Consider the following 22,256-nt stretch of genomic DNA (forward strand, 5'->3'; position numbering starts at 1 on the left):
GCGGCGCCGCGGCGGGGCTCTGTCCCGGGCGCTGCTCCCGGGCCCCGCCGCGCTGGGGCCTGCGGGGAGGGGAGGGGGCTCGGGCGCCCGGGGCGGGCGGCAGCAGGTGGGTAAGTCCCGGCGCCAATGAGCAGGCGCTGGGCTCCCCTAGCAACAGTGCCCGCGCCAATGGGCGCCGCGAGCCGCCCGCACCGCTGCCCGCAGCCCTGCCCGGCATCCCGTGTCGGCCCGTGCCAGCCCCACAGCCGCCGGCCAGCCGTTCCGTGCCGCATCCCCGGTCCCCTGGGCCGGCAGAGCCCTGCTCTCACTCCACACACCGTCGCCCATCCCCACAAGGGCCGGAGCGTCGCGCCCGGGCTCTGCGGGTAAAGTCCAATCCTGCTTAGCGTCCCCCCGGGGGCTCGAGTAGGGGCCCAGCGCTTGGCTGCCCACTCCCTACCCGCCTGCTTCCTTGGGATTAGGCTCTGTGTTCGGCTTCCCCACGGGGATTTGCCGTGGCTGGTGTTGCCTTCCCCAGCCAAAGGGAGGAAGGAGGTTGTCGGCAAGGGATGAGATGCCAGTGGAGCCCGTCTGGGCAGCAGCAAGATGCTGGGCAACAGGAAGCCGTGCCTGCAGCCTTTGCCCTCTTCCCAGAGCGCTGTTTTTGTGAGCTTGTCCTGAACTGGCCGCATAAACTTGGCACTTGGAAGGGGTGATGCTGGCCTGGGGACAATTTGTGACAATAAACCCATTCTAAACCAACTGAGCCTATAAAGGGACTAGGGGAGTGAAGGGGTGATGGAACTGGCTCCAGGTGGGAGCAGGCAGACGGATGCTGTAATTAGGTTTAAACTGAAGCTGGATCAGTCTTTGCAGGGGATTATGACCCCTCCATCTGTGTAGGCACTGCGGGGGGCCCAGTAACTGTTTGCTCAGCATCCCGGCATAGCCACAGCCTTAGGGGTGAGCCCTTGGGTAAGGGGCAGTGCCAGCTACAGCTCGTACCCTTCCGACCCCGTGGATTGGCATGGGAGGGCTGGATCTAGTGTGAAGGCCCAGTTTGTTTTTACAAGGACAGTGAGAGCTGGAGCAGAGATGAAAAATAGCCAGAAATATGATTAGAGGATTGGAGAAAATGCCTTGGAGTACAAGCTTAAAGAGCTCAATCTGTTTAGCCTATAAAATAGAAGACTGAGGGGTGACTTAATTACTGAGCATAATTACTTCACAGGCAGAAAATACCAAGTTGTGGAAGTCTCCTGTTAATCGAACAGGGTGCCGGAGAGGCATGGGCAGGAAATTGAAGCCACAGACAAATTATTAAGTGACACGAAGCTCCCAGGGATACAGGCAGACTCTCTGGGGACAGCACATCCCTTCAGCCACACGTTGGGTGACAGTCTGCACCCCCACTGATGAGGCTGTTCCCCCATTCCCTCCATTCCTACCCACGTAGTGGGGGCACAGAGCAGGATTTCTGGTAGCCAGGTGCTGAGTGGTGGGATCGCTGCTGGGCATGTGCCATCCCAGTTCCTCCATTCTCCTTGTCTCTCTCCCACCAGGTGGGGCGGTGACGGGGCACAGTTCTGCCGGCGGGCTATGAGGCAGGAGTGGAGATTTTGATGCCTCTCCCAGGAGTCCCCAGAGCCATGACTGCAACTGTGCAGACGCTGCGGTTCAAGCTGCTGCCGCACGAGCCAGGCCAGGAGTGGGGGCACAGCTGCCAGCAGGAAATTGAGCGTCGCTACCAGGTGGTGCCCTCAGTGGTGTGCGCCATGTGCTGCCTTTTTGGCATCATCTATTGCTTCTTCGGTGAGCCAGGCCAGCCCAACTGCTGGTGGGGCAAGTGGGGAGGAGGGTGGAGGGGAGCTGGGGGGCACTGGCCGTCCCCTCCCTGACTATGGTGGTCTCTCCACAGGCTACCGCTGCTTCAAGGCTGTCATGTTCCTGACGGGGCTGATGTTCGGCTCTATCATCATCTTCATGCTGTGCTACAAGGAGCGGGTGCTGGACACACAGCTGAGCGTGGAGGCCTCAGTGGGCATTGGGTTGGGCATTGGAGTCTTGTGTGGGCTGGTCACCATGCTGGTGCGCAGCGTTGGCCTCTTCATGGTGGGGCTGCTCCTGGGGCTGCTGCTGGCGGTGGCCACACTGGTGGTGATGGAGCAATTCTACCACCCACCAACGGTGTGGATCCCCATCGCACTGCTCTTGGGTGTGGGGATGCTCTTTGCTGTCCTCACACTGCAGTGGCAGCGCTTCTTCACCACCCTCTCCACCGCCGTCTTCGGCAGCGCCATCATGACCGTCACTGTCGACTACTTCATCGAGCTCTTCCTCCTGGTGCAGTACATCTATGAGCGCATCAAGGTGGCCCCTGCTCGCCCTGTGTGCTGGTACAGCTGGGTCATCCTGGGCATCTGGCCGCTCCTCACCACACTGGGTGTCCTGGTGCAGTGGAAGGTCACAGGCGAGGGCTACTCCCATACAGAAGGTGTGTGGGCAGTGGGGCACATGGGCATGGCACAGGGTCGGTGTAGGAGCTGGGAACCTGGGGACTGGGGTGGATGTTTCCAGCATGGGGTTCACGAGATCAGATACGGGGTTCAGGACTCTGTGGTGGCTCACCACCCAAGGGACACCTGGTTGCACAAAGGTGGTGCTGGTTTGGCTGCGGGGAGCATTTGGATGTGCTCCCCAGTGCTCACAGGTCGCTTTGCTCCACAGTGATCATCAGCCGGCAGCAGCGCCGCGTGCAACTGATGCGCATCAAGCAGAGGGAAGACCGAAAGGAGAAGAAGAAGAAGCGGAGACCCCACCACCCACCACCCCACCAGCACAAAGCCCACCCCCCTGAGCCTGCTTACCGCCGCAAGCCCAACCCTGTGCGCCGCTTTGATGGGGACGTGCTCTCCCCCGTGAGTCCCGCAGCCAGGGTAGAGATCTCCCCCAGTCTCCACAGTCATTCCTTCTCTGTGTCGGGGGGACTGGGGCACCAACTAACATCTGAGCTCCTCGAGGGATGAGACTGGGGTGTCCCAGGGACTAAGCAGCTCAAGTTGGAATGGGCCATTCCTACTATGGAGCACTTCAGCCTTTGCAAGCAAATGAAAACTGCTGGCCAAGAGCGCTGTTGGCATAGCAGAAATAAGCAGTAGGCAAGGTGCAGAATGCCCAGGGGAGGGATAAGGCTCTGCTCCCTGCTGTGGCCAGCCACTGGAGAGCCCGAGTGCTGGGGATTTCACTGGGCTGTTTTTGTGGGGGGGACAGGAAGGGGCTGCAGCAGCATTTAGGATGGGGTGGAGTGGTCCATGAGGAGAACCCCCCTCACTTTCTGCTCCTGTCTCACAGAGCTACATCCAGAGTTTCCGAGAGCGGCAGACAGGACCATCACTGAACAGCCTCATCGCCAGCTCCCATGCCGTGGTGGACCTGGACTATGACTGCAGCTCCACCGTGCCCCTCACCTCGGGCTCTGGCCCTGCTGTGAGGGTATAAGCCAACCCAGTGACCTCGAGCAACACCAGCACCCCAGCCTGCTCTGACAGAACCCCTGAGACAGGCAGGGCTTTGTCCTCAGCCCCAGGTGGCCACATGCGGCTTGGGGCTGCAGATGGAAACCCTTCTTGGAGACACATGGGACTTGTCTGGGGAAGCCCCAGCTGCCAGTGGGGCCCAAAGGTGCTGGGGAAGCCCTTTGGCAGGGACTCAGCCCAAGGAGCAGAACCCATGGACGTGCAGTGCGAGTGGCTCTGCTGGGGTGGTGGGTCCCGAGCCCCCACTGCTGTGCATTACCCTACGGCCCGGGCACGCTCATCCTGCATCTTAACGTTTCCCCATATTTGAGTCCCCCCCTTCCCAGGAGCAGCTCCCCACCCCACTGCACCCCCAGCAACTCCCCAAGTGCCTGTCCCCTATGTCCCTTCCTCAAAGAGCAGGTCCTATGGCCCTTTTCCCAGCAGGGAATCCCCTGAGCATGTGAGCCCTGTCCCACCCTGTCCCCAAGAGCAGCTCCCAGGCAGTGCTTCCCAAAACCTGCCTCCTCAGAAGATACTCCTGCCCTAGCCACCCTCCCTACACCCCAGAGCGGCTTGCCACTCCTTTTTCCCAAGCTGGACCGGGGTGGTCCTGGGGCAGAGACTGCCATGGCCAGGTGGTGCCCAAGGTGATGCTGGCAATCAGTGCCTGTCCAGCAGGAGCTGCGCTGGCAGGGTGCATCCCACACAAAATGTTTTGATGGGAGACAGGACATTGGCTCCAGCCTTTGGGCAAAGGCTGGGCTGCCTCAGGGATGCGGGGACCCCTGCAGCATCAGAGACCGTCGCTGTTTTGCTGGCGACTGGATTTTTATAGTGGCCGGGGGACCCTGGGGCAGGGCAGGGCAGGAGCCCCTGCCCAGAGCACTGCTGCGGGCAGAGGCTCACGCCTTGTATATATTTCTCTTGCTGTGATTTGTATTAACTTATTACGGAGTGAGCCAGGATTTCCCCATGACCAGGCAGGCAGGATGGTGGTGAGACTGGACCGGGGAGCCCTCTGCTTTGGGAGCCCCCCCAGCCCAGCCCAGCTGGCCCCGCTGCCCCAGGAACTGCATGTTTCTGCCAGGCACCCCCTTCCTGCAGCGTTGTGCTGCCATCCCCCTTTTCAGTCTCTTTTGTAAATGTGCCAAACGCTGTTGAGGCCTCGGCCACACAGTAAAGAGCCTTTCGGAGTCTGGCGTGCAAAGCCAAGGACTGTGGGGGGGGCAGGGGTGAGGGGGGCCCAGAGGGCCGGGCTTCCAGGGATGTTGAGCAGGATGTAGAGTGGTGCCATCACCCTTTCTCTTAACGGGACCCCAGCTTGCTGGTGTGGAAGAAGCCATGTCAGAAAAAAAGGCTGTTTAATGCAGAGCCCTGAGGCTGGGGCAGGCTGGGGATGGTGTCCATGTGTCTGTCTATGCCAGGGGGAGCATGACCCCATCTCTCAGCAGTGGCATCCCAGTCTGCGTGCAGGCCCTGAGAACTGCATCCTGGCTTCTAGCTCCCTGTGGGAACAACGGGAGTCAGAGTGAGCTGGGGCATTGTCAGAGCAGCTGGGGCACCCAAAAGGCATGTCCCAGACAAGGAGGAGCAGACCCCTGGCCAGCCTGCTCTCTCCTGCCCAGCACTCAGACTCTTGCAAGCAGTGGGGGACAGGGACACAGGTTCTGGTGTCCCTTTACTGCAAGGCACAGCAGCACTGGCAGCTGCCAGTGGTGTCCCTCTAGGTGCCCACTCACCCTCCACAAGGAGCCGGGCAGTGGAGCGGTCGTCGAAGGCGTCGCAGGTGTACGAGTCCTCGTCCTCGGGGCCCACGCGGTGAATGATGAGTGTGCGATAGCAGTCCAGGTTGCAGATCTCATACTTGTCACCAGCAAAGATCTCGGTGTCCCCACGGAGCCAGCGCACCCGGCCCCGGGCGTGGGACACGGTGCACTCCAGTGTCGCCTTGTGCCTTGCCAGCACCGTCTTGTCCCGCAGTGGCTTCACAATCCGGATTGGCAGTGCTGGTAGGGGGGGACGGGGTGTCAGCATCATGGGCTGAGCAGGCTTCCATGGGGACACCGCAAGCTGACCTGGTACACCCCAGCCCTGGTGCTACACCCCATCCAGACCTCGCAGCCCGCACTGGTACCTTCCACCTGCAGACTGGCCTCCGAGGTGACTGTCCTGGCTGTGAAGCGGATTAGTCCCTTGTCCTCAGGGCGTACACCACAGAACAGCAGGAAATGCCGGGTCCCTGGGGAGGGAGAGGCTGACTCAAGGTGACAGCAATGCACACCCATAGTAAGCAGGGGGACAGGGATCCCCCTTTGTCTACACAAACTCCCCTTGCTTGAATTTGCCCTATCCCAGCTCCAAACCGGGTGTGGAACCACCTGCATCCCCACCTTCTTGCCGTATCTTCACTGTGCTGGAGACCTTGATCTTCTCCCCATCCCGAAACCACTCGCCCTTCACATCCCCATGTGACACCTCGCAGGTGAAGACTGCGTTGTCACCCTCCCGGACCTGGACATCCTGCAGCTCCTGCACGATGTGGACCTGGCGCTCTGCAGGTAACGGACAGGGTGCCAGAGCAGCCAAGGATAAGGGGAGCAGGCAGCGTAGGGTTTGGGGGTGTACACACTGCTGGGAGCTGGGTGACCGTACCCTGGACATGCAGCATGGCAGAGGCCTGGCAGTCACCTGCATCGCAGGTGTAGCTGCCGGTGTCGCTCAGCTCACAGCGGCTCAGCTGCAGGATGCGGCGCCGTCCCGCTGAGTAGATGCGGCAGTTGGGCCCTGGCCGCAGCTCCTGCCCGTCCTGCACAGAAGCAAACAGGCAGCACCCCACTGCTTTGGCCCCTCTGCTCTGTCTGCAGCCCTGGCAGGGAGGGCAGCGGCCAGGGGACAAAACAAGGAGGAGGACACGGCCAGGTGCTGCTGGAGAGGGTTAGGGTGAGCCCTCACCTTGAACCATTTCACCTCTGCGTTGGGGCGAGACAGCTCACACTCGAAGCTGGCGACCCCTGTCTCTGGGACACCCAGGTCTCGTGGGACCCTCACCATGGTGACTGGAGGCTCTGAGGAGGCAGGACACAGGACAGGAAGGCTTGATAGGACAAAAGCATGGACTTGGAGCTGCAGGGAAGAGTAGCTGTGGCTGGGGCATTTCAGTATGCGGTGAGAGTGGCACTACCCATGGGCAAGCACTCATCAGTGGTGTTCCAGCTGGCTCTGGACCCAGACCCTGGCTGGGTGTCCTCACTGCTTAGCTCACATCTCCTCCCTGAGGACATGGGGACACTTGCCAGCACTCATCCCCCCTGTCCAGGACAGGGGGACACATGTGCCTAGGGTGGCCCAGCTCAGCCTCGGTGTCTCCCACTACAGAATAGCAGCAGGTCAGACAGCACCAGTGCTATACACCCCCCAGCCTGCCCCAGAGACCGTACCCCGCACACGCAGGTGGGCGCTGCAGCGCAGAGTGTCAGCAGTGAAGGTGACAGTGCCTGAGTCTTCCAGTGCAAGCCTCTCCAGTGTCAGGCTGTGCCTGCAGCCTGTGGCGCTGATCCGGCACGTACTGCTGGGCTTCACCCGGATGCCGTCCCGTGTCCAGACCCCGGTCACGCCAGGGTGAGACAGTTCCAGGTGGAAGGTAGCTGTCTCTTTCTCAAAGGTCTCCACGTCTGCCAGTGGTGTCCGGATCGACACCTTGCGGGCTGTGAAGGACCCATGTCTGTGAGTAGGTGTCTGCTGCACTGCAGAGCCCCCGGCTTCCCAGTCTGTGCTTGCTGGAGTGATCGTCTAAATACAGTTGTTTGTACCAGACTCCCACCCCTGGCCACACACCCACTTCTCTGAGCACCCCTTCAGCCAAGTACCAGCTCTGCCCACATGCTCCCGTTGCAGTAGTTGGGTGCCCTCCCTGTCCCCATCCCCAGCCCCGTTGCCTTCCATCCCCATGCCCAGCCTGGTACTCACGCTCCACGTGGAGCTTGGCCTGCGTGCGGTCATGCAGGCTCTCGCAGCGGTAGGTGCCGCGGTCAGCAGGGCCAAGGCAGCAGATGGTGAGGGTGCGCCGGCACCCCGACTCCTGCAGCAGGTACTTGCTGCCCGGCTGAAGGAGGATGCCCTGCTTCAGCCATTGCACCTCGGCAGCCTCATGGCTCACTTCCACCTCCAGGCACACGTCCCCCTGCTCCTCTGCCACCACATCCTGCAGCTTCCGCACAAACAGCACCTGTGCCTCTGCGTGGCCCGTGTGCTGGGTCAGCAGCCGGCCCCAGGGCTGTGTCTTGGGCTGAGCCCCAGCTTTCTCCTTCCCCCTCACCTTGTACACCCAGCCGAGCTGTGCTCACCAGCCCCTCGGCATTGGCTGTCACAGTGCCTGCATCACCTGTCTGGCACTGCCGGAGGGTGAGGCTGTGGCACAGCCCACTCCTTGTCACCAGCAGACGCTCACTGGGGACCACAGGCTGGCCATTCAGCTGCCATGTCACAGCCACATCTTCGGGGGATACCAGGCACTTGAAGGTGGCATCCTCCCCTTCCAGCACTGTCAGGCTCTGCAACTCCATGATGATTTCCACCACCCTGGGGACTACAGCCAGATTGTCAGGGCACAGCATAAGGGACCCTCTGTCATGTAGAGACGCTGAGCATTCCTGCAATCCTGACATCACTGTGCCAGCATCCCCACCACCCCCACGGAATAGGAGTCTCCCAGATGGTGGGGAAGCCTTGGGCTCACCCTGTACCGTCAGCGTCGCCAGGGTTTGGTCGTCGTTGGACTCGCAGCAGTACTCGCCGGCGTCCCCGGGCTCCACGCGGCTCAGCACCAGCGACCGCTCCCGTCCCTCTGCCGTCATCTGCCGGCGAGGGCCAGGCGCCAGCACCCGCCCGTCCTTCCGCCACACCACGTCTCCCCGTGCCTTGCAAAGCTCGCACCACAGCACCACCCGCTCGCCCTGCCGCGCTCGCACGTCCGACAGCCCACGCAGGAACTTCACCCGCAGCTCTGCACAGTCAACCCCCCCATATCAGCACCCGCTGCCACTGCAGGGGGATCCCCGGGCACCCCCAGTGCCCCCCTGCTCCCACCTCGGACGCTCACGTCGAACTGCATCTGGTCGTGCGGTGAGAGGCAGGTGTAGGTGCCGGCGTCCTCCATGGCCACGTTGTGGATGATGAGGCTGTGCACGCGGCCGTCCCGACGCCGCTCGCAGCGCTCGCCGGCCACTGCCGCCCGCTGCGGGCCCAGCCAGGTGACATCGGACCGCTCCGTGGAGGTGATGGCAGAGAGCACGGCACTGCCGCCCTCCAGCACCAGCAGCTTCTCCTGCTCCTCTCGTTTGTTCACAAACAGCACGGGTGCCTCTGCCGGAGGAGCATTGGGCTCAGTTGTGGCTCCGCCAGTGGCACCAGCATTGGAAGGGGGTGCCAAGCATCCCGGCGTGAGGCAGGATGAGACTGCTCCTGCCCCTGGCATGGGCGAGGGACACCTCCAGGCTCACCTTTCACATGTAGTGTGAAATACACCTCATCATCACCGGCGTCGCAGAGGAAGATGCCACCATCACCCAGCTCCGCTTGCTTGATGGTGAGGCTGCGCGTGGGACCCTCGCTGCACACCAGCAGCCGCCCACCTGAGCACAGCGTCTGTCCATCCTTCTGCCACTGCACTGCTGCTGTCTCCGGGGACAGCCGAGCCACCAGTGTCACACTGTCCCCCTCCTGCACCTCCAGTGGGCTCTGTGCCTCCTCCTTGTTGACAATGCACACAGGCCGGGCTGAGGGGTGCAGGGGAAAAGGCAGGGTTCAGGGATGTCCCCACAGTGTGGGACAGTGCAGGGACAGGACTGCTTCAAGTGGAGAGGCGATCCCTCAGTGAGTCACCGTGGGGCAGAAGGGCTGTGGGGCTGGCTGGGGGTCATGGTGGGACTAGACAGGGGTCCCCGAGGGGCAGGCATGCAAGATGGAGAGGTCTGGCAGCTCAGGGTTCACTGAGGGAAGGGACAGCAGCAGAGCCCATCGCTTCCGCATCACTCCCTGTACCGGCAGCATAGCTGCCACGTTGAGACCATTAACTTCATTGTACCCACCCCGCATACAGAACACCTTGCTGGGGAGCCAGGACACCCGCCTGCAACAGGCCCCCTCCCACCCTGCACAGCCCTCCTTCTCCAGCTGATAAGGGTCCAGGCTGAGCTCAGCCTTTGGCAGCTGAAGCAGGAGGAGCGGCGCCTGGGAGCCAGCCAAGGCTAAATTTAAACAGCCCCTGGCTGGGGGAGGCAGCAGGGACATGTCTCGCCACGACCCTGACATGTCTCTTTCTAACCAACGGCTCCTGTAGGGTTGGGGACAGGGCTCCCACCCTTCCCTGCCATGCTGCCACCCTGGCCTCTGCATCAGCAGGGTCACAGAGGCGTCCCCTCCCCTTGTGTCTGTGGCATGACCCCACCATTCAGGGGGTCCCTGGGTTCTGAGCCAGCTCACCCGACACCTCCACATTTGTCACCATGCGGTCGCTGGCAGCATCACAGACGTAGCACCCTGCGTCGCTGGGCTGTGCCCCATTGATGGTGAGCTGTCGCAGCACCCCACGGGCCTCCACCTGCACCCGTTCCCCCGGGTGCACCTCCTGGCCATTCCGGAGCCAGCGCACGATGGCGTCGGGCCGAGAGAGCTCACAAGCCAGCACCAGGTCTTCCCCGGCCACCAGGCAGCGATGTACCACGGTGCCCGTGCTGCCCACAATGGTCACCGGTGGCTCTGGGACTGGAGAGATAGGCTGTCACCACAAAAGCAGCCTGTGCTGGGTATCACAATGGCCAGACCCTGTCCAGACTCCTCTGGCTGCAGCTGAGCAGCACAGAGGTTCCACAGGGCCACCACACAGATGCAGCCTCCTCCCCATGTGCCCCCCACCAGCCTCCCTGTGCTCACTGCTACCCAGCCCAGCCTCACACCACCCTGGCAGCAGCCACAGACCCACTTCACTCCTCTCCCCCTGGCCATCCCCACCAGAACCTCCTGCTCACCTTCTACAGTGATGAAAAAGACGATACTGTCATCACCAGTGTCACAGAGATACTCCCCAGCATCCTTGCCTGTAGCACCCAGGATCACGAGGGATCGGCGCGCCCCGTCCTCCTCCAGCCGCACACGCCCCGTGTCCTGCAGCTTCTCCCCATCCTTGTACCACTTCACCTCCCCATGGGTGTGTGAGAGATGCACCTCCAGCACCAGGTCCTCCATGGCCTGGCAACGCCGGTGGGTCGGCAGGACATCCTTCTCCAGAATCCTGACCAGTGGATCTGCAGCACCCAGCACCAACAGAGCTGAGGTCTCGGGGGCTTGTGCACCCAGCACTCCACACCGGGCTCTTCCCTACCCTCATGCTCACCCAACACTTGGATGGTGAAAGTCACTGTGTCACTGGTGGTGTCACAGGTGTATTTCCCAGAGTGCTCAGCTTGGGCAGCAGGGATGAGCAGCCGGCGATGGACACCCTCCTCCTCCAGGACCAGGCCGCCCCCAGCCTCGAGCCTGACACCCTCCTTTGCCCAGCACACGGGCGTATCCGCACGGGACAGCTCACAGCACAGTGTCACCGTCTCCCCCGGGGACACCGTCATGACAGGGACAGGTCTGCAGGGCTGCAGGATCCTCACCGGAGGCTCTGCAGGTATGGCATGTCCGTGATACAAAGCAGCGCAGGGGCTGGCAGCCCTGGGCACTCCTCTGCTGCCAGCCCCGGGTAAGCTCCTGTGCTGGGTGGCCCAGAGGATGGGCATTCACGGGTGGCCAGAACCACATCAGCACTGACCTGACACCTTGACATCGAAGGAGACGGCCTCATCCTTGGTCTCGCAGATGTACTCGCCTGCATCCTCTGCACTGCTCTTGGGGATGAAGAGACAGCGCCAGGCCCCCTCGACCAGCAGCAGCAGGTTGTCAGTCTCGTCCACCTCCAACCCATCCTTGAACCAGTGCACCGCAGCATCTGGCACGGAGAGCTCGCACCGCAGCTCCACACACCCTGGTGCCTGAACCAGCAGCTCCAGTGAGCGCTGTGGAGGCTGCAGGATCCTCACTGGTGGCTCTGTTGGGGATGTAGAGGAAGAGCGTGAGACTTGCTCGCCGCTCTTCTCCTGGCTCTGCTGTGTCTATTTACTGTCACTTGTGTCCCTGTCTCCATGGGGCTGTATGGAAGCTACATCCTTTCACCCCAGGGCAAAGAGGTCAGAACTGCTATGGGGCAGGGGCAGCAGGCACAGAGATGCAACTGCATGCCCTCCTCCACAATGCTGAGGGCAGGGAGCAGGGCTGGGGACCCCAGAGCACAGAGCCGGGGCAGTGCTACCCTTTCCAGGATGTCCCTGCTGTGCCACCAACCTGCCACTAAGATGGAGTAGGAGACAGATGCATCTCTGGCATTGCAGACGAACTCCCCCGTGTCTTGCATCCGAGCACAGGGCAGCACCAGCCGGTACTGCAGCCCCTCCTCCTGCAGCACCAGGGTCTCGCCCACCTCCACTTCTTCACCATCCTTGTACCAGCGCACCGGGGACACTGGGCGGGACAGCTGGCACCACAGCTCCACGCGCTGCCCGACCACATAGGAGTGAGAGGCCTCCTTGTTGGAACTGACAATCCTCACTGGTACCTCTGCTGGGGACATGGCAGGGCTCAGGTGTGGTGCTGGGTGAGTCCCACGTGAGGACAGGAATCCCCTGGGCAGCTCACTGTTCACGGTCACCCTGAAGCTGGCAGCATTGTCCCCAGCATGGCACGTGTACCCCCCGAGTCAGACAGTCAGTGCAGCAATGTGCAGCCCCCATGAGCATCCCTCTGAGCAGATGGCCAGGACCTGCATTGGGACCACAGCATCTCTCTCCTTCAGCCAGTGGACAGGGGCATCTGCAGGGACACCTGGCACTCCAACACTATGGGCAGCCCTGCTAGCACCTCCCAGAGCTGCTCCGCCTCCAGCACGGGAGTGAGGCAGACCTTCAGGGCTGAGAGGACCAAGACCTTGTGTCACTTGGCCTCCCATCCTACCTGCCCTGGCGGCAGTGGCCATGGATATCCCAGCCCTGCAGTGCTGGTAGCTGCAAGCTGAGGGAACAGCAGGGCTGGGGTGTGAGATGGCATCACACAGAGGCAGGCAGCTGGTTGTGCTCTGGAGTGCAGGGGGGCACTGTGACACAGAGCTCTGGGAGGAGACAGATCAGCTTGTATGCTCCTGCCCACATCCCCTTCCAGCCCAGGGGCATGGGCAAGGAACTGCTCTCAAGGAGGTGTGAGGCAGCTGAGGTGCTGAAGCCACAGTGTGAGCAAGGAGCTGGGGCAGAGGGAGAAGGGGGAGAGGGATGTAGGTGTCTGTTGTACCCACCTGCCACGGTGATGGTGTAGAAGACAGAGTCCCCACCAGCATCACAGACAAACTCCCCTGTGTCCTGTGGCCAGGCGCAGGGCAGCACCAGCCGGCACTGCAGCCCCTCCTGCTCCAGCACCAGGCTCTCACCCGCCTCCACCTCCTCTCCATCCTTGTACCAGTGCACTGGGGCTGCTGGGCGGGACAGCTGGCACCACAGCTCCACACGCTGTCCGGCCACATAGGCGTGGGAGGCGCCCTCGTTGGAGCTGACAATCCTCACTGGCTCCTCTGTGACAGAGAGACATGGGGCTCAGCCAGGACATAAAGACCAGAGCAAGTGACGGTGGCCATCACAGCCCTGTGTGAGTGATGGCTTCACCACTTGTTGGCTTTAAGGCTGGAAGGCACCACATCATCCACATTCTACATAGCAGAAGCTTCTGGACCATTGTGCCTGGGTCTCCCTCTTCTCCTCACGCATTACAACCAGGAGGAGCACCAGGCTTTGAACTGGCTGTAAATTGCTGCCATGCCCTTGCTCCCTTGGTACCTGCCCTGCTTTGCCCTATGGTGGAGTTGAAGGTTGTGGAGGGAGGATGCATATAGACAAGCCCCAGCACTGATAACCACTGTCTGTGGTGCCAGCACCAGCCCCTGCAGCTGCTCTTCAGGGGGTGCCCTCCGCTCTGCCTATCTCCCCATTTCAGAGGCCACCAAGGGCCAGCCAGCGTTTCTGTCCTGACTCAGCCTTGGATTTGCTTATACTGTGGCGCAGGCATGTGGTTTGCTTGCAGCCAGCAGCCCCATCCCTCCAGCTTACCAGGACTCAGGACCCAATTCCAGATTGAAGACATCATTAAAATCACTATTAATTTGCTACATGAAACATGTGCCACTGCTCACACCGCCCCTCTGAACTGAGTCAGAGCTCTAAAGACAGAGAGGATCCCAGCACAAATTTTAGGTGACCAGCCCTCGTTTCTCCTGGGAGAAGTTCAGGATTCCATCTACAGCCAACACTGCTTGCCTGGCTGTGCACATGGCAGCCAGCTGCAGCTGGCCTGGACTCTGCCATGGGCGCTCATCAAGCCCACGGCTCCATGCGGGCACAAGGCACAGCCAGCTCTGGGCCACGATGGTGGACGAGCAGCAACCTGCCCTTCTCGCAGCCCGCAGCTGCTCCACGCTGGGCGTTGGGTGGAAGCTTCCCAGACAGTTCCCAGCTGTGATGGCCGGGCCCAGCAGCACACCGCTGCCCCGCAGCGTGCGGGAACGGTGCGGCGCCAGTTTGCAGCGATTAACCTGCTGCACGCTGAGCCCGCATCCGCCCAGCTCCCTGATCAAAGGACTGGCGGCTGCCTCTCTCCCTGGACCTGCTAAAAGCAATCACATTGCTGAAGTGCAGCTGGAGATGTTGAGCAGCACTGAAATGAGGGGACAACGTGCCAGCCCTCAGTGGGCAGCATCGCTCTGGCCTCAGCCTCTCACTGGTTCTGAGGGAGCTCCAGTGCTCAACAGCTGACAGAAAACCCAGAGGATGCTGGGGATGGCCGAGCTTGAGGCCGGCAGGCTACATGCCACAACAGCCCTAGGGGGGATAGCTGAGATGCCTCAGGGAAACCCAAGCGTGCCACAGCAGTGCTTGACTGCAGCAGCCAGCCTGGCACTTGTGCCAGAGAGGTGTCAGCCTGAGCCTCCAGGCACCCACCCCCAGCCCTGCCGGTGACATTCATGTCCAAATCCAGATTGAACCAAGACAGCCTCCCTAAGACCCTTCTGTCAAAGTGATGCAAATCTGCTCAGCCAAAAGGCTGAGCTCCAGCAGATGGTGTTCCCTCTCCCACCCTAGGGAAGCAGAGGTCTCCATGCCCCACACTCCCACACAGCACACAACTCCTGCCTCTTCCCAAAGCCCACACTGCCTGTCCTTTCCACTGGCAATTTTGCCTTTATCTCATTAAAACCCCCTCCCTTCCTCACCCTCCCAGCAGTCACCACTCCACTGGCTCTTCAGCATTTCTTATCACTCATCCTATCTTCACTCCTACGTCCTTGGCCATCAACTTTGGCCCTTTGCCGTGTGTTAACACCACAGTGAGGCTTTATCACTGTGGTCACATCACCTTCCAACTGGGCTTGAGCTCTTCCCCTGGTTGCCTTCCTGTGCTTGTGGGATGTGGATTTTGGGGCCAGCAAGGGGAAGCCTTTCACTTGCTTTCAGCTTTCATTATCCTCTGCCAGCCAGTGATGCCAGCAACCGCTGCACAGCCGGGGCAGCCACCACAGGATGCTGGGCCCTGCTCCCACCTCCCAGCCATTGGTCTCCAGGCAACTGCTAATTTTCAGGTCAGCAATTAACGCTGTCCATCAGAGCAATGACCAACCATGAGTCACCCCATGCCAGGTGCCAGGCCCACTATTTTTAGGACCTTGGAGGAGGGCTTGGTTACTAGCCATGGCAGAAGTCCGGCAAACACCCTAGTGTGCAGGTGCTGGGTGCTCTCATGTGCTCTAGTGTTTCAGACAGGCTGAGTGAGCTGTTCCCTCTGGCAGCTGGTCTGAGTCCCACAAGGACCCCAGCTGAGCAACCAACCAAACTGCTGGTGAGCACCTGGCAAGAGCATATCTGACAAGTAAGCCGTCGCAGCAAGTGACAGCAATACTGACACCAGCACACGTGTTGTGGCATCCTGCACCAGCAAAGAAAGCCCCCTAAGACCCTACCAGCCCTCCTGCATCACACTCACCTGCCACAGTGATGGTGTAGAAGGCAGAGTCCCCACCAGCATCGCAGACAAACTCCCCTGTGTCCTGTGTCTGAGCGCAGGGCAGCACCAGCTTGCACCGTGGCCCCTCCTGCTCCAGCACCAGGCTCTCACCCGCCTCCACCTCCTCTCCATCCTTGTACCAGTGCACTGGGGCTGCTGGGCGGGACAGCTGGCACCACAGCTCCACACGCTGCCCGGCCACGTACGTGTGTGGGGCTTCCTCGTTGGAGCTGATGATCCTCACCGGCACCTCTGCCAGGGATAATGTGGGCTTCAGCATGACTGGCTGCAGCCGTCAGCCACATGATGGGGGCAAGAAGCAGGGCAGGAGCACTGTCAGGAGGTAGGGCCAGGCTCCCACACACAGTCCCCAGCTCACCGGTCACGGTCACCACAAAGCTCACGGCATCATCCCCAGCGTCACAGGTGTACACACCAGTGTCTGAGGGACACGCTGAGCGGAGCAGCAGCCTCCGCACGCAGCCTTCTGCCTGCACTGCGATAACGTCATCCAGGGGCACTGCCTTGCCATCCTTCAGCCAGCAGACAGGGGCATCTGGGGTGGACACCTGGCATTCCAGCAGCACAGGCATGCCTGCTGGCACTTTTTGGAGCCGTTCGGCCTCAGACACCGGGGCAATGTGGACCTGTGGGGCTGAGAGACATTGAGGAGCAGTGAGAAGCATCTTCCAGCATGACAGCCCCTGCTGCTGGGGCCCTGGTAGGACTCCAGGGTGAGTGCCCCGATCACCTTGCACATGCAGGATAGCTGAGTCCTGCACACCACCGGACACAAAGGTGACCTGGGCCCCACTGTCAACCAGTCGTGCTCCTCGGATCAGCAGCGAGTGCTCCATCCCACGGCGCTGTACACTGCACCGGCCGTCTGCATCCTCCTCCTCACCCAGCCTGGCACCGTTGAGGAACCAGGATCCATGCACCGCAGCTGACAGCTCCAGGGAGAACTGCGCATCCTCACCATCCCTCACCCACGCGTCCTGCAGACCCCTCTCCAGACAAGCTGCAGGGGCTGGAGCACAGTCGGACTGAGCCCCAGTGGCACTGACTACCAGCGCACTGTGGCACGACACCCCAGCTTGTGCCTGTCTCCTCACCAAGGTGCACAGATCCAGGGAACTCCACGGGGCTGCTCCTGCCGTGCTTGTTGGCGGCAGAGATGCGGAAGCAGTAGTCGGCCTCGCGGGGCACGCTGTCGCCCAGCACCCGCACGCAGCTGGGCAGGTCGGTGGCAAGGCACTGCACCCACTCCCCTCCCGCTGCCTCCCGACGCTCCAGCAGGTAGTGGCTGGCGGGGCGGAGGTGGGAGTCAGGCGCGGGACACCAAGTCAGCAGAGCCGCGTTAGTCTCCACCACACTCATCTCAGCTGCCACCGGTGCACTCGGAGGGTCGTGCTTCACACCTGCAAGTCACAGCCCAGGTTGCCTGCTTGGGGATGGCAGTGAGGCTCTAGTTGGGGTGACAGAAGTGCTAAGTGGGGATGCACAGTCTGTTTCTTTGGGGATTCTCTCTCTGATGGAGAGGATGATCTTGCTCCCATGTAGTGTGCTGCTGGCTACAGGGGTTTGTGAGTGCCTGTGAGGCTGGGATCCTGGCGCCCTGCTCAAAGCCCCCTTCCCAGAAAACACATTGCAGCATCACACCCCCAGCACATTGGGTGCCTATTCCATCCCCCCTTCTGTATCACCCCTCATGAACAGGCAGCAGACAGAACACAGGACCCCTTCAAGCCTGGAGCTTACACTTGACTCGGAGCTGGGACGATGTCTGCGACTCCCCGACCGTGAAGGAGATGATGCCCGCGTCCTGGCGGGTGACATGCACCAGCACCAGCAGGTGTGTCCTGCTGAAGCTCTTGAGCACGGTGCGGGGTGACTCCCGCAGCTGCAGCCCATCCCGGCTCCAGCAGCTGCCCTCTACCACATCCCGCGTCTCCACACAGAAAACTGCATTCTCCCCCTCCATCACATCCAGCTTCCGTGGCAGCCGCTTCACAATCACGCCTATGGGAAGAGATATGTGAGGGCCAGGGATGGATTCTGGGGACCAGGATGGACTCTTTGAGGTGGGAGATGAGGAGGAGGAGGAGGAGGTTGAGAAGAGGCAGCAGCAGGCACCAGACAAAGGGAGGGAAGGCAAATGCAGGGGCAGTGGTGACCCTGGAAAGGAGGGGAATAGGAAGGCAAAGCTGTGCTACCAGAGACCTGACCCCACCTCGGACAGAGACCTCGGCGATGCTGCGTCCTTTGTCCTTCATCTGGCAGAGGTAGATGCCGTCGTCATCGATGCGGGCGTCGCGGATGGTCAGGCGCCGCACCAGCCCTTGCTCCTCCATCACATACTTGTGGCTGGGCTGCAGCTCCCTGTCCTCCAGGTACCAGGAGGTGGGGATGGTCTCCAATGGCACCTGGCACTCCAACACTGCATCCTCCCGCTCTGCTACCTCCACGTCTGCCAGCTGCACCTGGAACCGCAGCCGGTGCTCTGCCAGAGGAAGAGACGGGAGCTTGGGGCATGTGGGATACAGCATCCACTGTCAGTCCTCTGCCCAAGGTGCTCCCAGCTCACAAAGAGCAGCAAGCCCTTGTCTCTCCTTTGCCCTCTCCTTTGGCTTGCATGAGACAGACACTGCCTTGACAAGCACATCCCCCAGAGCAGGGAGGAGCAGGGCACAGCCTGGTGAGACACAGGGATGCTTCCAGTATTTCAGCAGGGAATTCTCGGGGATGCAGGAGCATGGAAACCAGCATGCTGCAGCAGACATCGAAGTGGAGGGGAGCAGTGGGGTGTAGGCAGGGGCTGCACCAGTTCCTGGGTAACCCCGGCCACGGGCTGTCCCCAGCTGGCTGGATGGCTCGGGGGGGGAATTGGGCAGCTGCCAGTGCAGACTGTTGGAGCTGTGCCCTGCAGGGATGGCTGCCAAAATCACTCAGCACTTCCAGGGGAATTTGTCACCAAGGCACTGTCCCTCTTCCCTGTTTGTGGCTGGACACCTGCAGTGATCCCAAGAAGCCACACCTCTGTTTGCAAGGAGAGAGACACGGAGCAGGACACAGCTCCTGGAGAAGTCCAGCATCCCCTGCTTCCAGCCCACAGCTCTGTTCTGAGGAGCCTGGGGTTACCCTGGCTGCACAGGGAAGGAAGGAGCCCAGAGATGATGGGCTCCCACACAGACACACCCCTGCCAGACAAACTTTCCTGAGCTCCCCAGGGCCCGGCCACCTCTGACACTCCTTGGACCTGTTCCTACCTTTCACCTGGAGCTGCACCGCGCTGAGGGTCTGGCCAGCAGTGTTGGAAGCGGTGCACATGTACAGCCCCTGGTCCTGAGGTTTGCAGTACAGCACCTTGAGGATGAAGTAGCCCTCGCGGTCCTCGTAGATGAGATGCCTGCGGCCAGGGGCGAGGGGCTCACCATCCTTCTGCCAGATAATCTCTGGCTTGGGCTTGCCAGTAACGTAACAGCGAAACTTGGCGTGCTTCCCTGCGCTCACGGCAAATGCCTTGGCCCCCGGCACCCTGGCCGGCATCACGCCGTTGGGCACCCAGCTCTCCGGTCCCACGCGCCGTCCCGCCGCGTGCCGCCGCCACCGCTGCCGCTCCGCCAGAGCCTCGGAACCAGCGGCTGGAGAGCCATTGGGGAGCCCGTCCAGCAGTGCCTGGGCTTCAACCAAGAGCACGGCAGCAGCCAGGGCCTCCTGGGAGCCACTGCGTGCCCGGCAGACATACACTCCCCCATCCTGGGGCCGGGCACTGAACAGCTTCAGGAAGTGCCAGTCCTCTGATTTCTGCCCCACTGCAAAGTGGCTGCTCTCAAAGAGTTCGGAGAGCTTGTGCCCGTCCTTCTCCCACTCCAGCACAGGGCAGGGCTGCCCAGACACCCTGCAGGTGAACATCACGTCCTCCCCCCGGCACACCCGCATGGACGAGGGGGCAATGAGGAAGGCAGGTGCAACACTGCCTGAGCATCCCTCCCCTTGCGGCTCCGCTGGCTCTACCCTGAGCACCGTGGCAGCATAAGTCTCGCCAACACTATTCTTGGCCCTGCAGACGTAGAGTCCACTGTCCTTGGGGGTGGCACAGGACACCAGCAGGCTGTACATGTCCCCTTTGGACTCCATATGGAAACGGTCTGAGGGCTCGATGATATTCTTGTCCTTTTCCCAGAGGATGCTTGGCTGGGGATCACCCACGATCTGGCAGCTCAGGACTGCATTGGTGCCACTTTGGACTGTGAAGGCACGTGGGTAGGCCAGGAACCTGGGGGCTCCCCCGAACCCCTCCATCACCAACTCCCCAGGGTCACAGCAGGCAGCTGGCTGGAGCAGCAGCAGGGACCATCAGCCTGGAGGGGATGTACAGACAGACTAGAGTGGGGGCTTCATCAAAGAGATGGACCAGTGTGGAGCCCCCAACCAGGCAGGACCCACACCTGGAGCAAAATCCCTAGCATGGACCCCCTGCTCCAGGAGCATCACCCTCATTTGGAGAAGCACAGCCCCACTGGACTTGCCCCCGAGTCACCCAAATAATCCATTTCCCAGCCCAAGGCAATAGGAGACATGACAAAAGGTGGCTCTTTGCACCCCGGGGGACTGAGACACTTGGAGCTTGTCCCAGGGTTGCAGAGGGGACTCCAGTTCCAGAGGTGGGGGACCCCTGCCTAGACAGCATGGGCAGCTGCTTGCTGGGGATGGGGGACAGCGGAGGCAAAAGGGCCCCCGCCCGCCCCTTCCCCACCCGCCGGGCATTCACATTCCTGCAGTATCGGGTGGTGGCAGAGCCGCATTCCTGCAGCATCTGGGCCGGCTCAGCGGGCAGGTGCTGACACGGGGCTGTCACGGGCGCGAGGCCCCGGCTGGACCGGAGCTGGAACTTCCTCCCAGGCCTGGGTGGGCAGGGGACCCCTGTGCCGGGCGGCCACCCCACAGGGCTGTGCCCTGGGGCAAAATGGGGCTCTGGGGAAGGGGTCCCCCTTCCAGAGAGTAGTCCCACAAGCAGGATCCAGCCCTTGTGCACTCAAAATTACAGCTGGAAATCATCAGTCCCCGGGGGCAAAATTAAAGCTGGGGAGGTGGCTCCTGCTTTTGCAACTGCCTCCATCCCTGGCTTTGTGGGTAACTGTGCCCACCATCAGGGGCAGGAGCGGGGCAGGGTGCTCTGTGCCTCCCCTCGGGGAGTGCACCCCACCCTCTGCCCACACCATGGCTGGGACTGGGGCAGGGTCGTCTCTGACTTGCTCGGGCAGGGGGAGGGGAAACAAAAATACTTCTCGAATGAACCAGAGGGTAGGAGAGGGCTGGTCTCCAAGGAGGGACAGGGACTGCGGCCAGCTTCTCCTTGCAGAGCCCTACCCCCGGGACAGTGCACCCATTCACAGCCATCTCTCCATCCACACGCCCCTGACCCGTGAGCCACCCCACAGCAGCTCCTTTGGACACAAGCAGATGGCTCTGATGGCTCGGCCGCACCATTGCAGCCTCCCACCACTCCCTTCCCAACCCCCTGCCCCAGGCAGCCCCCCAGCCCAGTCCCTGCCCCACTCATGTACCTCACTCTGCCACCTCTCCCCTGTGTCTCTCAGTGCCGGCACCCAGCTCCTGCTGCTTCCCCCAGCTCCCCTCCTGGGTGTCAGTGCGCAGGGACCAAATGTTACAAATGCCTGCAGCTGCTGTCCCCAAAAATACCCTCTGATGACACGCGGGGTTGATAAGAGTGAGCCTGCTCCGTTCAGCGCCTCGCCGAGGCTGGGCTGGCCTACCTATGTATAGCAGCCCGGCAGGAGCCTCCCCAGAGAGCTGCAGGGGTGCTGCAGGCCTGGCTGTGCCGCTGTGCTGGCTCTGCCAGCAGCGAGGGACAACGTGCCCTGTGGAGAGCATGGCATGGGCCGCAGGTGTGCTGTATGCTGAGCTGGACACCAGGCTGCAGTGAGGCAGGACGTGTCGCATGGGACATGCTGCATGGGGGGGATGTGCTGCACTGGATGCTGCATGAGATGCCAGGCTGTATTGGATGGGATGTGCAGGACACTGAGCTGCTGGAGGCACAGAGGGGATGCACAGGCTGCCCACCATCCACAGGGCGGGCAGGGTTAGTGGATAGGGAGCACAGAGCACTGTCCCCTCAGACAGTGGTGAGAGGAAGGGCACTGGGTCGCTTTACAGCCCATGCCTCTCCTGCAACTCCCACCCTGGGAGCCAGCCCATGGCTAGACAGCCCAAACAGCACCCTAGGATCCTTCTCCTGCACCTGCTGCAAGGTCTCCAGCTGGCCTGCCTCTGTCTCATCTGTTCTCCCCCTGAAGCCGGGGCAGCCTTCCACAGCCCCAGGAAGAGCAGGGACCTTTGCCATCCCTCCTGCTTCATGTCCTCAGGATCCTGCCAATCACCAAACTGTCATGGAGATGCCACAACCACCCTGCCCCTCAGCTTGTCCTTTCCAAGGCCCCATCCTCACATTCTGGCTGCCCTGGGGACTGCCACCTGCAAAGTGCCTCACCCATGCCAGAGCCTCACGGGCCTCTGATCCCCACCAGGTCCTTGCCCAGAGCTCCCTGCTGTGCACAACTGCTGTCTCTTCCCACTAGCTCCCCAGAAGCCCTAGAC

General features: G+C 61.5%; 2 protein-coding genes across 5 annotated transcripts in view; one reads left to right on the forward strand and one right to left on the reverse strand.

Moving 5' to 3' along the window:
* The window catches only part of TMEM198 (transmembrane protein 198), a 5,039-nt gene extending 349 nt beyond the window's left edge, over positions 1–4,690 (forward strand). Inside the window, exons 2-5 of the mRNA XM_041403358.1 lie at positions 1,542–1,791; positions 1,898–2,473; positions 2,707–2,897; positions 3,331–4,690. Of these exons, the coding sequence (XP_041259292.1) occupies positions 1,602–1,791; positions 1,898–2,473; positions 2,707–2,897; positions 3,331–3,477 (1,104 nt within the window). The 5' untranslated portion in view covers positions 1,542–1,601 and the 3' untranslated portion in view covers positions 3,478–4,690. The remainder of the gene's footprint in view (positions 1–1,541; positions 1,792–1,897; positions 2,474–2,706; positions 2,898–3,330) is intronic.
* A 140-nt stretch (positions 4,691–4,830) lies between these two features.
* Positions 4,831–21,310, reverse strand: OBSL1 (obscurin like cytoskeletal adaptor 1). 4 transcript variants are annotated; one of them, XM_041403356.1, is made up of 26 exons: positions 21,203–21,310; positions 18,902–19,996; positions 17,866–18,135; positions 17,394–17,654; positions 16,748–17,053; positions 16,384–16,662; positions 16,012–16,287; positions 15,612–15,884; positions 12,880–13,152; positions 11,880–12,152; positions 11,311–11,586; positions 10,888–11,163; positions 10,523–10,798; positions 9,978–10,259; positions 8,996–9,271; positions 8,583–8,858; positions 8,233–8,499; positions 7,813–8,082; positions 7,464–7,730; positions 6,935–7,201; positions 6,450–6,562; positions 6,150–6,303; positions 5,888–6,049; positions 5,632–5,736; positions 5,237–5,503; positions 4,831–5,002 (listed from the first exon to the last, which is right to left on the reverse strand). In XM_041403356.1, the coding sequence occupies exons 2-26, from the start codon at positions 19,935–19,937 to the stop codon at positions 4,995–4,997; spliced, it is 6,789 nt and encodes a 2,262-aa protein (XP_041259290.1). In that variant the 5' UTR covers positions 19,938–19,996; positions 21,203–21,310; the 3' UTR covers positions 4,831–4,994. The 4 variants fall into 4 exon arrangements, with proteins under 4 accessions (XP_041259290.1, XP_041259289.1, XP_041259288.1 ...); XM_041403355.1 differs by having other exon boundaries at positions 16,012–16,653; XM_041403354.1 differs by having other exon boundaries at positions 16,012–16,662.
* Positions 21,311–22,256: the final 946 nt, after the last annotated feature.

The sequence above is a fragment of the Onychostruthus taczanowskii genome, unplaced genomic scaffold (assembly GCF_017590055.1).
Source record: "Onychostruthus taczanowskii isolate IOZ18803 unplaced genomic scaffold, ASM1759005v1 scaffold20, whole genome shotgun sequence".
NCBI classification, from domain to species: domain Eukaryota; kingdom Metazoa; phylum Chordata; class Aves; order Passeriformes; family Passeridae; genus Onychostruthus; species Onychostruthus taczanowskii.

Coding starts and splice junctions, on each gene's coding strand:
- OBSL1 (XM_041403354.1), bottom strand. CDS start 19,937: ATGGAGGGGTTCGGGGGAGCCCCCAGGTTCCTGGCCTACCCACGTGCC. Junction 13,153..15,611: donor CTACACCATCACTGTGGCAG/GTGAGTGTGATG, acceptor TCTCTGTCACAG/AGGAGCCAGTGAGGATTGTC. Junction 8,859..8,995: donor TTTCACACTACATGTGAAAG/GTGAGCCTGGAG, acceptor CTCCTCCGGCAG/AGGCACCCGTGCTGTTTGTG.